The following is a 12,645-nucleotide window of genomic DNA, read 5'->3' on the forward strand; positions in this document are numbered from 1 at the left end:
ATCGAAGAAACCGCAAGTTTGGTTATTGGCCAAATTCGTCCAAGCGAAGTAACTCCTTGGCACTTTTCAGTCCAACTTTCTTTTGTAAATCGGTGAACTCTTGCACTATTTGGAACTTCAGTGGTTTAAGCCCTAGCTCATTTTCCCTGATATGTTCAAATCATGAGCACGTTTTCTGTCACTGCGGCTTGGTTGGAGATCAAATCTGGGCTTCACTTGTTTTGGAGCATTTTTTTGTCCGCTTTTTACCAGTATCACGGTATCGAGCAATTGTACGAAAAACATTTATTCACATTAAAATGCTGGATCGCTCAAATGATGACCTCATGTGGTTTTCCAGCCAAATATAAAGCAATCACTCTATTACGCTCGAATTTCATGACGAATGCTTTTATTTCTGAAAGCACAACAAAATGTCGATGTCACTAGAATAAATCTCTCAGCTGCCAGACGAAAGGTTTAGAAATGATAGCAACCTGAAGTTGATTGCAATGCATATAAGCTACACTGTATTGACTAACTAGAGCCAATATGGGCACCTGCCATAACGCTGTCCTAAGAACTGTGACTGAGTGTCTCCGCAGTACGCTCCTGGAACATCATTAGGTGGAGACCAAGATTCTCTCAGTGCTTAGGCATGGTTGGCATCTTGTCAAAACCGTATCTCCTGGGTTCTTTTCGCAGTAAACATCCCAACCACCATGTCAGTGATACCTGCACAGAATGTAAGGGTTGACCTTCTCTATATAGAGTGCGAGATCCCGCGTTACAACAGAGAGCCTCTACACGCAGAGAAGAAACATGATTGTCACAATCATATTCGAAGAGCAAAATAATATGATTGCAGCTATTTTTGCGGCGATCATGTAACATTTTAACCTGCAACCATGTTGGCTCAGTGAACATGGTTCTAAGAAAAATACAATTGTCCTCATCTAAAATGTTATTATATTGATAAAAAGAATTTTGTTTCCATTAAAAGACAATGGTCACGATCTAAAATGTTATGTTATTCGTCAAAAATGTTTTTCTTCTAGTTAAAAGAACATGGTCACAACTTAAAATGTTTTGATTTTTATGAAAAAACTATTTTCGTCGTCGAAAAAAGGACGCCACTTGAGAAAAGAAAACACAAAATCAACTTTATTTATTTGTTTTTATTTATTTATAAACTAATTCATTGCTTATTTGTATTTATAATGTCGTGCAAGCAAACATCACATATTTTTACACACTCTAGTTTAGTTCAATTTCAACAATAAGTAATCATTCCATATTTACTTCGTGCCCATCAAATGTACAAACGCAGACATCATGTAACTGCAAATAAAAATAAATTATTCCATATATCAAAATGCAGAACAAAAACCAGGTACATTTTTTTCAATTACGCTTTCCTTTTTTGTATTCACATAAAACCACGTGCCACTTCTGAATACATAAATTAACACAAAACACAGTAAATCCGTATTCTCCGTCCATTCCAAGAAACAATCAACACACGACTGACGCGCAAAATTAAAATCGTGTGTACCTGCTCAATGTTTTTATAAAATTTTTGTCGCTGCAAAAAAATTAAAAAAATAAATGGTCACGAAAACAATGTACATGGTCTTTATGACCATGTAATGGTTGTAGACATGTCTATACGTAAACTATAAAAATACTTTTTTCTCTGCAAAAAAGTAAAAAAATGGAATGGTCAGGTACATAATTTTCCTGACCATATAATGGTCTCAAATTCTATCATTTAAATAATAGAACATGTTTGCGGCATTTGAGAACCATTTAAATGCTTATTGCCAACATATATTTTTCTCCGCTCGAAAATTATTTTTACAAAGACAAAATACATGGTTTTCGCGACAATTACATACTCTAAATAAGCATTAAATGGATGCGGCAACCATGTCCAAACATGTTTTTTCTGTGCGTGTAGATCAGGTTTGAACGACATTTCACATTGCGGTAAAACCACATACACTAATAGAAAAAGTTTCGTTATATAAACGAAATGTTTCGTTAAAAGTCAGCCAATGAAACAAATTCGTTAATACAACGAAATTTTTCGTTATTACAACGAATGTTTTATCAATCAACATAATGTTTCGTACTATTTTCATTGTATTAATTAAAATGTTTCGTTATATCAATGAAAATTTTCCGTTGGCTGACTTTTAATGAAATTTTCTTTGTGTGTAGAGAAGCTTTGAAACACTCAGCGATTTTAAGAAATTACTTTAGTCCTACATATAGATTAGAGTTTTCATAGAACATAAAAAATGGCGCTGCGAAAAGTTTAACTTTCAATAAAAGAGAACAAAGCCTTGACTTATACTGAATGATTTTTGGCCCATCTTCGATTTGGGGCAAAGTTTACGAAAAACGCTAACACAAATCATAGAAGTTTGATGTTCGCTCATTAAACTTTGGAACATGTAAAAAATAATCGCCTTAGCTTACCCCTGTTGTAGGTGTTGTACTTCCAGATGCAGTTTTGCTACTCTTTCCTCGGCCACGTTTCTCTGGACGCACAGGCTGTCCGTCGGGTCCATAAACAACCTGAAAAAATAAAAGACAACAACAAAATGAATTTATGAAATCAAAAGAAATAATTCAAATTAAAATTTTCTATTTGACTACTAATTACACAATGTGATACTTTCGAAGGATCATCCGATTTGTTTTCTATAAAAGACCGGTATTGTACTTCAAGCGAAATTTCTGCTACCCTTAAAATATCCATGTTACCCAAATTTTCTTTAGCTCGTTGTTGTCGATTTGGTAGATTTTTCTTCCAGAAGAAATACATGAAAACACTGTATTAGCTGCATTCGATACCAATTTGTGCTTAAAAACAACTTCATGGTCATTTTTGGTAGCGACAATTTTCCCAGAGTAGTTATCGACTAAATACATTTTGTTACCCTCTGAATACATACTACGACAGTCGTATAGGGTGGTAATACAATTTCACCATCATATTGCATAAATGACAGATAATAAGGGAATTCGAATATACTAACGCCTAACACGATGATTGAAATACAACCTTGCAAACAATCGCTTTTTTCCTATTCGATACTAGATGTCGCACACGCACAATTGGTTTTACAACCAGTGTTGAAAACCACCCAACAGATGTCACTTCAATCATCTTACCACACTCATGGTGAGAATAGAGTATAGCCAAGTACACAACCTCATACGCTAGTTAGCCTACAGTACACATTTAGTACCTGCACCGATAAGAGCGTACTCTAAGCAGAGACACATAATTTGTATTCATAACAGCATCGACATAGAGTAGAGTCGATAGAACAGGTTAAACAGCTTTGTTAGCTATTGCGCCTTGCAGATTATAAGTTTATCCGGATGACAGTGGTCGTGTGGAACATATCCTATATATTGGCCACATTATAAGTTAAGTCCGAAGGAATAATCGATACTGCTGCATGTTTATGGGATCGATAATACATTTAGCAATTATTTAGTCATCAACGAATTGTCGTATCGATTGGACACACTGTAATGCGATTTGCAGACTATCAGTTATTCCGGACGGAATGTCGGTGTTTGTAAAGAATCTTATACATACATAATTAACTTGACGTAGGAGTAAGTATGAGCAATTTTTAATTCGGTTTACGTCGTTTCGTTTAACGTCAAATTCCGGAACCAATCACGACATAAATCGAGGGATTACTGTATTTCGATGTGTTCCAAACGGAATGACAATGTTGATATACCCCCCATCCTATGGTGGAGGGTATAAAAATGATTTTTCCCAAATTCTAGTCGATTTCGTCCATAGCAACATTTCTCTTTTCTTAGAAACGGGTGTCTTTATGGCGCAAATATAACACATTTTGAGGAAACGTAATAAATATTAAATTATTATTATTAAAAATTAAAGAACATTTCTATAAAATAAAAAAAAAATTAATTAAAAAAATTAAATTAATACCCTGTTTCTGTATGTCAAACGAGAGTATTTCAAATGAAGACAAGTATATACGGCCTTAAGTTCGGCCAGGCCGAATCTTATGTACCCTCCACCATGGATTGCGGCCTATATATAATTATGGACCGATATCGACCAATTTTTGCATGAGTGTTTGAGGCCATATATTAACACCATGTACCAAATTTCAGCCGGATCGGGTTAAATTTGCTTCTCTTAGAGGCTCCGCAAGCCAAATCGGGGGATCGGTTTATATGGGGGCTATATATAATTATGGACCGATGTGGACCAATTTTTGCATGGTTATTAGAGACCATATACTAACACCATGTACCAAATTTCAGCCGGATCGGATGAAATTTGCTTCTCTTAGAGGCTCCGCAAGCCAAATCGGGGGATCGGTTTACATGGGGGCTATATATAATTATGGACCGATGTGAACCAATTTTTGCATGGTTATTAGAGACCATATACTAACACCATGTACCAAATTTCAGCCGGATCGGATGAAATTTGCTTCTCTTAGAGGCTCCGCAAGCCAAATCGGGGGATCGGTTTACATGGGGGCTATATATAATTATGGACCGATGTGAACCAATTTTTGCATGGTTGTTAGAGACCCTAGACTAACACCATGTACCAAATTTCAGCCGGATGGGATGAAATTTGCTTCTCTTAGAGGCCTCGCAAGCCAAATCGTGGGATCAGTTTATATGGGGTCTATATATAATTATGGACCGATGTGGACCAATTTTTGCATGATTTTTAGAGACCCTAGACTAACACCATGTACCATATTTCAGCCGGATCGGATGAAATTTGCTTCTCTTAGAGGCCTCGCAAGCCAAAATTTTGGGTCCGTTTATATGGGGGCTATACGTAAAAGTGGACCGATATGGCCCATTTACAATACCATCCGACCTACATCAATAACGACTACTTGTGCCAAGTTTCAAGTCGATAGCTTGTTTCGTTCGGAAGTTAGCGTGATTTCAACAGACGGACGGACGGACGGACATGCTCCGATCGACTCAGAATTTCATCACGACCCAGAATATATATACTTTATGGGGTCTTATAGCAATATTTCGATGTGTTACAAACGGAATGACAAAGTTAATATACCCCCCATCCTATGGTGGAGGGTATAAAAAATATTTGGGTTTCTCTTTGTCGGCAGGCAAGCAAAAAGTATAAAGAAATAAAGAGGGTCCAAATCGCTCACTTACGATTTTCCCAAATGCCATAGATTAGGGTCAAACACGCAATATGTTTTATTTACGTTTGATAACTTGGAAATAACACAAGGCGTGTTCCGCAATGTTAGTTAGATTTTCGTTACGTTGTAGTTAATTTCTTTGTTAAAAATCAAAAAGAAAAATGCAAAAAAGGACCAAAAAATACTTTTGTTTGCTAAATCTATGAAATTCATTCGACAAGTTTTCTTCTTTTACCCCCATTTTCATGAAGCTCCGTTAGTGCTACGTTAGCTAACGAACTTTTAAACCGTGATATCTACATATCTGTCATCTTGCGTATATATTCCATATGCCAGTTAGAAACTTAACTGCTGAAAATTTTTCAGTTAAAGTTAACCGGAGAAAAGATATTTCCATTCATCTTTTTGTTAACTGGCAGTTAAAGCCTAACTGAGCTACATGAAAATGGCCGTTAGACAACTAATTAAAGATCATTAAAAAATAAAATTAATGTTTTTTTTTATGACAATATAACTTTTACATATTTAAGCAAACATTTTTAAGGACAACTGAATGGGTTCGTACATGAAATTTCGACTGGAGATGAATACTAGGCCTAATGTACAATACTCCAGGAAACTTTCCCTTTCTCACTAGATTTTCGCGTGAAGTTGTTTTTTTTTAACATTTATAAAAATTATAAGTATTCACTTTGTATTATACATAAAAATTTTTTTTTTTGATTACAAAAAGAATAATTTGATTTTTAAAAATCGAATCGCAAGTCACCGAATCAAAATCATGTGAAAAGCTGTAGATAACAAAAGGGAATAGAAAGAAAATTTTGGTACAATTTTGCAACAAGATCGACCCTAATCTATGGCATTAATACGATATTTCAAAAATGAGACGTTTCGACCCTCTTTATTTATTTATACTCTTTGCAGGCAAGTCACTTTAAATTTTGATATGAACTTTCAAAAATAGAGAAACCCAAATTGATTCGAATTCGAGTGACTGCTTTTCAGTCGACTGGGATTTCGTTCGACATAACATATGAATTTTAATCGGCCGCATGGTCTATATGGGAGTTATATCTAAATGTAGAACTAAATTTGTAAGAAAAACCTATGTCTACAGACGTATAGAGGGAATCTGTCATTGATTGGGCATTTATATCAAAGCAACATCACTCAAAAAAATAATTTATTTTTCGGAAAAAAATCAACGAAACTTAAGAAATGTATGTAACTAACATTAATTAGATTGTAAGCTTCCCTACGGGAAATGGAACAACCACAGGACCGGTACAGGACTAGTCCCTGGTGTGTATGGACCAGTCCCAGTTCTGGTCAAAATGTATGGAAGGGACTGGTCACTTTAACATGGGTTTGTCATTGACGGGGCAAATTTACACTTTAGGACACGTCTTGAACTCATTCCAAAAGACACGTCCTGGGACAATTTAGCAGGAACACTCCACACACTCGGTCAAACTCTTAGAAAACTGTTTCAGTTTGGGCATCCGAATCGCATTCGAACATTTGAAATATGTCGAACAATAGGTTGTTCTGATAATTTTATTTCACCAAATGTGTAGATCCAATAAGATTTTAATATCAAGTGAGTACGGAAATCAATAAATTACGACTAGTTAAAAATTGCAACTAACTGGAGCATCGGTACCAGTTCTGTGATGGGTCCGTCAGTGGCAATTTTCCGTAGGATTGTAACACTGAAAAGCAGCAACACACAATGGTTACAAATCACTAATTTTGGAAATATTTCGGTATTTTTTGAATGAAGAAAAAATGAGCTCGAAACGTTTATTTGTGTGAAAGGAAATTTCGTATAAGTTTGATTGTGCACTGGATATACGGGCTGGCCTATGGTCGTTCAAAATTGATCACCTCAGGTGTATGAAATTTTGTTTGAGATGCCAGAAAATATTTTCTGCATTTGCAACATATGGATCTTAGCCGGTATAATGGTGGAAAACTTACATTTGGGGAACACTTGTATGGGAACTGTATTAAAATGCATATTTACCTATTGCGTCCATTTAGGACTCACATGTTTCGTCAGCCCTTTCACTTACACTTATAAATAAACAAATCTACCGACGATTATTTTTGCCGTTTTACAAAGATTTTGGTACAGTTGATCTAAAATATCCTAGAAAATACAAAAAAAAAATCTCAAACAGATTTTCACTTTTGTATCTAAGAATAAATGCGAAATCTACGCAAATGCAATCTCCATTGGTAATTTGTGCGCACGCGTGCCCTTCATATGGAAAACCATGAGTTCCGTTGAAAACTCACATCGTTTTCAGATGTGACTTCAAAATGGTTGTCATTTTAATTGTGTGAGCATATGTCATGCGTGACATGAAAACTTGAAGATTCCTATCCAAAAACACTAGAGTAGAAAAATATTTTCAGTCCTCCGTGAAAGAGGAATGCCTCGACACTTCTCAAATACACTACAAAAAGGGGGAAGTCTTATAAAAATGGAACAACATATTTCCAGAACCCCAACGTAGTACAGAATTTACCACAAATGCAACCAAAATCCGTGGCTATACCAAGATGAGCACATGCATGCATCCAAATGTTTACCCTCCTCATCCCACCAATTGTATTGAAATTTATGTGAGCTCGTTCGTTTATTTTTAAAATGAAACAGAAACCAAAAGTGAAAATTTCAAAGCCTTTCAAAACAGACCATTCAAGGCTCCGAGCTATGCCTTTGGATGATGTCTTTGTTGTAGATATGAGTGAGTGTCGCCTTCTATATTTAATCCAACAAAAGACATGTGTTGGGTGGCGCGGCTGTAAGACAGACTATGTTGCTGGGCTTAAGATTCGAAGGCTGCAGCCATTTCGTTTCGGGGCATGGGAAGTCTGTTTCCAATTGGGATTAAAATAAACACATCTTGTACATCTGATAAATGTCACATTTGGGTGTCATCTCCATGCTTGGCATTCGGTTCGATCTTCAGTGTCTTCAATGACATATTTTATGAATGCTAAAGCATTTCCTTAAGGTTTCAAATTTCCTCTTGGAGAAATAGTCGAGTCGAGAGAGAGAGTACTTCTTCCTTAGAATGATCTCAAGAGCATGCGCAGCTGTTTCATCTATGAACATTTATTTGGGATTTTCCAGGAAATGAATACTTGAAGCACTTTCATTTTTAATGAGGTTGAGGACTTTATATCATTCAGCAGTAGGAGTTTGTTAACATGATTTTGGAAGTTTAAGTATCTTTTTGTGTTAGGTGCTAACAGATGTTACCGATTGCTTATTTTATGGATATGTGACAGTGAGAGAATTAAAATTTAAAATTTATGTCACTCATCTTTGTATATCTTACTACGAGTTATTTTCGTTTATGTATGGAAAAACTATATTCCTAGTCAAGAAATTAAATCAAAGGCCGTTTTATATAGATATAGATAGAGTTTTTTTCAGCAAATTGAAGGGAAATTCAATTAATTTAATTTAATTTAAGTTTTTTTTTCATTCATTTTATAATAATGTTCATTACAAATGACATCACCCCGCAAAGCCACTTACACAAAAAAATATTTTTTTCTGATTCAATCATGAAATTAATTGATCCAATTATTTTTTTAATTTAAATGTCTTCAATCACAGTTTTAATTGGGCATAAAAAAATACTTGATTATTTAATTGATTTTATTAGCAAATTTCAATTAATTTTTTAATTGATTCAATTAAAAATTTAATTGATTTTGATTGTAAAACCCAATTAATTTTTTAATTAAAAACTTAACTATTTCCAATTACATTCCTAACTGATTTTGTTTAAAAAATTGAATGTTTGAAATAAATTTTAAATTAAGAATTTCCATCAATTCTTTTTAACTGACTTAGTCTTCCGAGTTTGATTTGATTAGGTGGCAGTCCGATATTTCAGGCTTACCAAATATAATTGAGAATAAGAAGATTAAGCCTTGTACTCTTATAAAGAGAAAACAAATGTCAAGGTGTAGAGGGCTATGAGAATTTTTTTTATTTGTCAATATTTGCTAGGCAGCTCTGCCCAGGAATAAATTAATTCACATAAAACCATAACAAATATTCGCTTTAACATACACATACGTTTTATTTTAATTTTCTATAATCATTTTGGTATTGCTTTTGGGTGGTTTTTAATTAAGAAATTTATGAAAAACACAAATGTTATGATATTTTCCGACGCAAACGGCAGTACATTTGAGAGACGCGTCGACGTCAACTTCATGATATTTTGTTGGGAGAGTCCTCTGGTGCTTCAGTTTTTGTATGACAAGACTGCGTCTTCTTCTAATTTGTCTATGGGCTCACTTAGACTATTCAGTCTATTGTGATAGGCTAGGTTTATGATAAATAATTCATTTAAAAGGATATACAATTCATATTTTACATAGATTTATTTTTTATTTAAATTATTTTAAATTAAATTTCATTTTGTTTTATTTTTATTTTATTTAAGATTTTTCTTTATAGATTACTTTCACTTTTCCTACGCTAAGTTATTTAACAACTCTCCCATAAATAGTTATCGAATAGAAGCAATATCCTACATATATAGGATGCGATGAAAATATCCTTATTGAGTAACTAGGCACCCACATGGGGTATGTGGCCGATGTCCCACAACAATCATTGTAGCCGATATTTGCCGCCAATTTTTTTTACTCGGCATTGTTGTTTATTTGTTGAGAAATCCATAAAGTACCCACCCAAGTCATACACTCTTTCAGTATCCCCCTCCCCCCCACACATTGTCCTAAATGTTGGCCCATTTGTGAGGACTACAAAAACGAATGTGGCAAGTGGTAGAGCCAGTTTTATATGTCGTCTACCGTTGGCTTGATGGGCTCGCTCATTCATCTCAAAGACACCAACAATCTCACCCACAACACACTCTTGCAAAAGCCGGGTCTATGCCAGACACTCATGTACGAGTATGTGGGGAATGAGGGTGAGTGAATTGCAGTTAGTGGGGTGGGATATTTTGAGCAATATAGAATTTCTACAAAATAAATTTTGTTGTTGCTTTTGTTATTGGTGTTGTTACTTTGACTACAACCATTGTGTTTGTAGGACAATGTCAATGTCCTTAGATGCACACACACTCGCACATACGTATAGACCGATATTGGGGTATATTTATGTGTACCACAGTAAATGTCTACAAAAGTTTTGTTGTACAAGACTTTGTTTTGGTCTAGAAGCACAAATATATAAAAACAAATATATGTGTGCATGGCTGGATGCGTGTGTGTGTGTGTAAATGATTTTACACGAATATTTCTAGAGCCTTATTTTATATTCATTCAAGCCAGCTGTTTTTTGTTACACAATTTCTCTGTCTGGCTGTGTGTGTGTTTGTCTGGGTATGGGGATGAAGACAGGGATTATGTGCGTTAACATTCTAAGTATCCTCTTTCTCCTCTCTTTTCCAACCCCCTCTACTAAGTGAGCCTCTATGAGAAAGGCATGTGTTTATAATATTTTTGAGTGTAGTTGTTGTTACTTCAGAGTATTTGGTCTGTGTCTGTCGATTTGTTTTCGAGAAATAGGTTCCTTGTCTCCCATTATGATGTGTATATGTGTGTGAGAGAGAGAGTGTTGGAGCCTTTGAGTGGGTGTTATTATGACGTTTAATGTTTTGTGTTGACGATGACTTTGAACTTGATACGAGACTAAACTTTGAGGCAAGTAGGAAATAAAAATAAATCGTTTAGATTTTCGGAAACGAGGACAACATTCATGAATACCATCCCCTCACCACCACTAAAGGGGCGGCGGGGATATTTAGATATTTGGGTTAATAAAAGTTCATTGTGCCCATTAAGAAAGCAAGCACGCACACACACAAAACCCACGCACGTAGAATTTTGGCAGACACATTAAGTCATTTGTTATCTGTTGCGTTATCGTCTTCCTGATTGGCTAAGGCTGTCTGTCTGGCTCCTTGTTTATACAAAATTAATTTTTATGGCCTGATGGCCTTGAATAGAAAGGACCTTGATGATACTGAATGTCTGGGTGAAGTTTTAATTAATTTGGCTTTAAGAATAAATGTTGAGGATTTTAATGTTTGTTGAATAACCCCATAGCATTGAATTAGGTGGGAATATTTTAATTGTAATAAAAAAGCAATGGCTCGAGTAAAGAGTTCAGATTTATGAGTTAATTTATGATTTGCTTTAAAGTGGGCTCAACTAAGCGCTTTTAAATATCTAAAGATATTGTCTTTTATTTAAGGATTAGGATACAGATCTCAATTATCGAATTTTCATTTTCTTTTCGCGGTATAGTAATAAAGCTATTTACGTACAAACAAATACCAGTTTAAAAATTCAATTTATAATGGATACTTCAAAGTGTAAATATTTTCTTAACTGCAAAAAAAAAAAATTAAACTAAAGATGCTAAATCCTCAAACTAAGTCTTAGCATATATTTGAATCGTTTTTATCTTAAATCTAAAGATTCAACATTTCAGTTAATTTAAGGACGATTTCAAACATGTGTGTCTTTACTTTAGGGAAAATGTGCCTTTAGTTCAAAGGCATCCGACCTTAAAGAAGGGACGCATATTTCCAACATTTGTGTCCAAATGTCTGCAAAAAAAAAATTAAACTAAAGATGCTAAATCCTCAAACTAAGTCTTAGCATATATTTGAATCGTTTTTATCTTAAATCTAAAGATTCAACATTTCAGTTAATTTAAGGACGATTTCAAACATGTGTGTCTTTACTTTAGGGAAAATGTGCCTTTAGTTCAAAGGCATCCGACCTTAAAGAAGGGACGCATATTTCCAACATTTGTGTCCAAAATTTGATACATTTTTTAAACAAAAATTATAAACTTTATTTTAATTAAAATTTCTTTTTTTTTAAAGAAATTTGTCCTTAATCTATCTATCCTATCTATCCTAAAATTTAGGTTGCGTAATCTTTAATATCACGTAAATATTTCTTTCTTACGAAATAGTTGTCCCTTAAAAAAGGTTACTTGGTCAATAAGTCAATAAGTGAGAAGTGTCAGTAATACCTACACTAATAGAAAAAAATACGTTCCATAGTCGTGAACGGACGGTGACAAAATGAGACGGAAACGTTCACAGAAAATCAAAACAGAATGTTCACAATTTCGTCCACGGGCGTTCACGATCGGCATTCGTTTTTCTTTAGCCATGAAAAGTCTTAAAATAATCGTCAGACGTTATTATGGCGTTATAATAATAACAGACGTTATATACGCGTATGGTGCAGAAAACACAGGTTCGAGTCACGCTAGCCGAAATCTTTTTTTAATTTTGTTTATAAAGTCGTAACCATAACGTTTTCAGATCATGAATATATATATATATACTTACTTGGTCAATAAGTCAATAAGTGAGAAGTGTCAGTAATACCTACACTAATAGAAAAAAATACGTTCCATAGTCGTGAACCGACG

The 12,645-nt window shown here is 34.6% G+C and overlaps 1 protein-coding gene across 2 annotated transcripts in view; it reads right to left on the reverse strand.

The window, feature by feature from the left end:
* Tet (Ten-Eleven Translocation (TET) family protein) overlaps nucleotides 1-12,645 on the reverse strand; it is a 372,036-nt gene that overhangs the window by 265,546 nt on the left and 93,845 nt on the right. For both annotated transcript variants that reach the window (XM_075307683.1, XM_075307682.1), the window contains exon 4: nucleotides 2,464-2,562. In XM_075307683.1, the coding sequence (XP_075163798.1) occupies nucleotides 2,464-2,562 (99 nt within the window). The remainder of the gene's footprint in view (nucleotides 1-2,463; nucleotides 2,563-12,645) is intronic.

The sequence above is a fragment of the Haematobia irritans genome, chromosome 4 (assembly GCF_050003625.1).
Source record: "Haematobia irritans isolate KBUSLIRL chromosome 4, ASM5000362v1, whole genome shotgun sequence".
In the NCBI taxonomy this organism is placed as follows: domain Eukaryota; kingdom Metazoa; phylum Arthropoda; class Insecta; order Diptera; family Muscidae; genus Haematobia; species Haematobia irritans.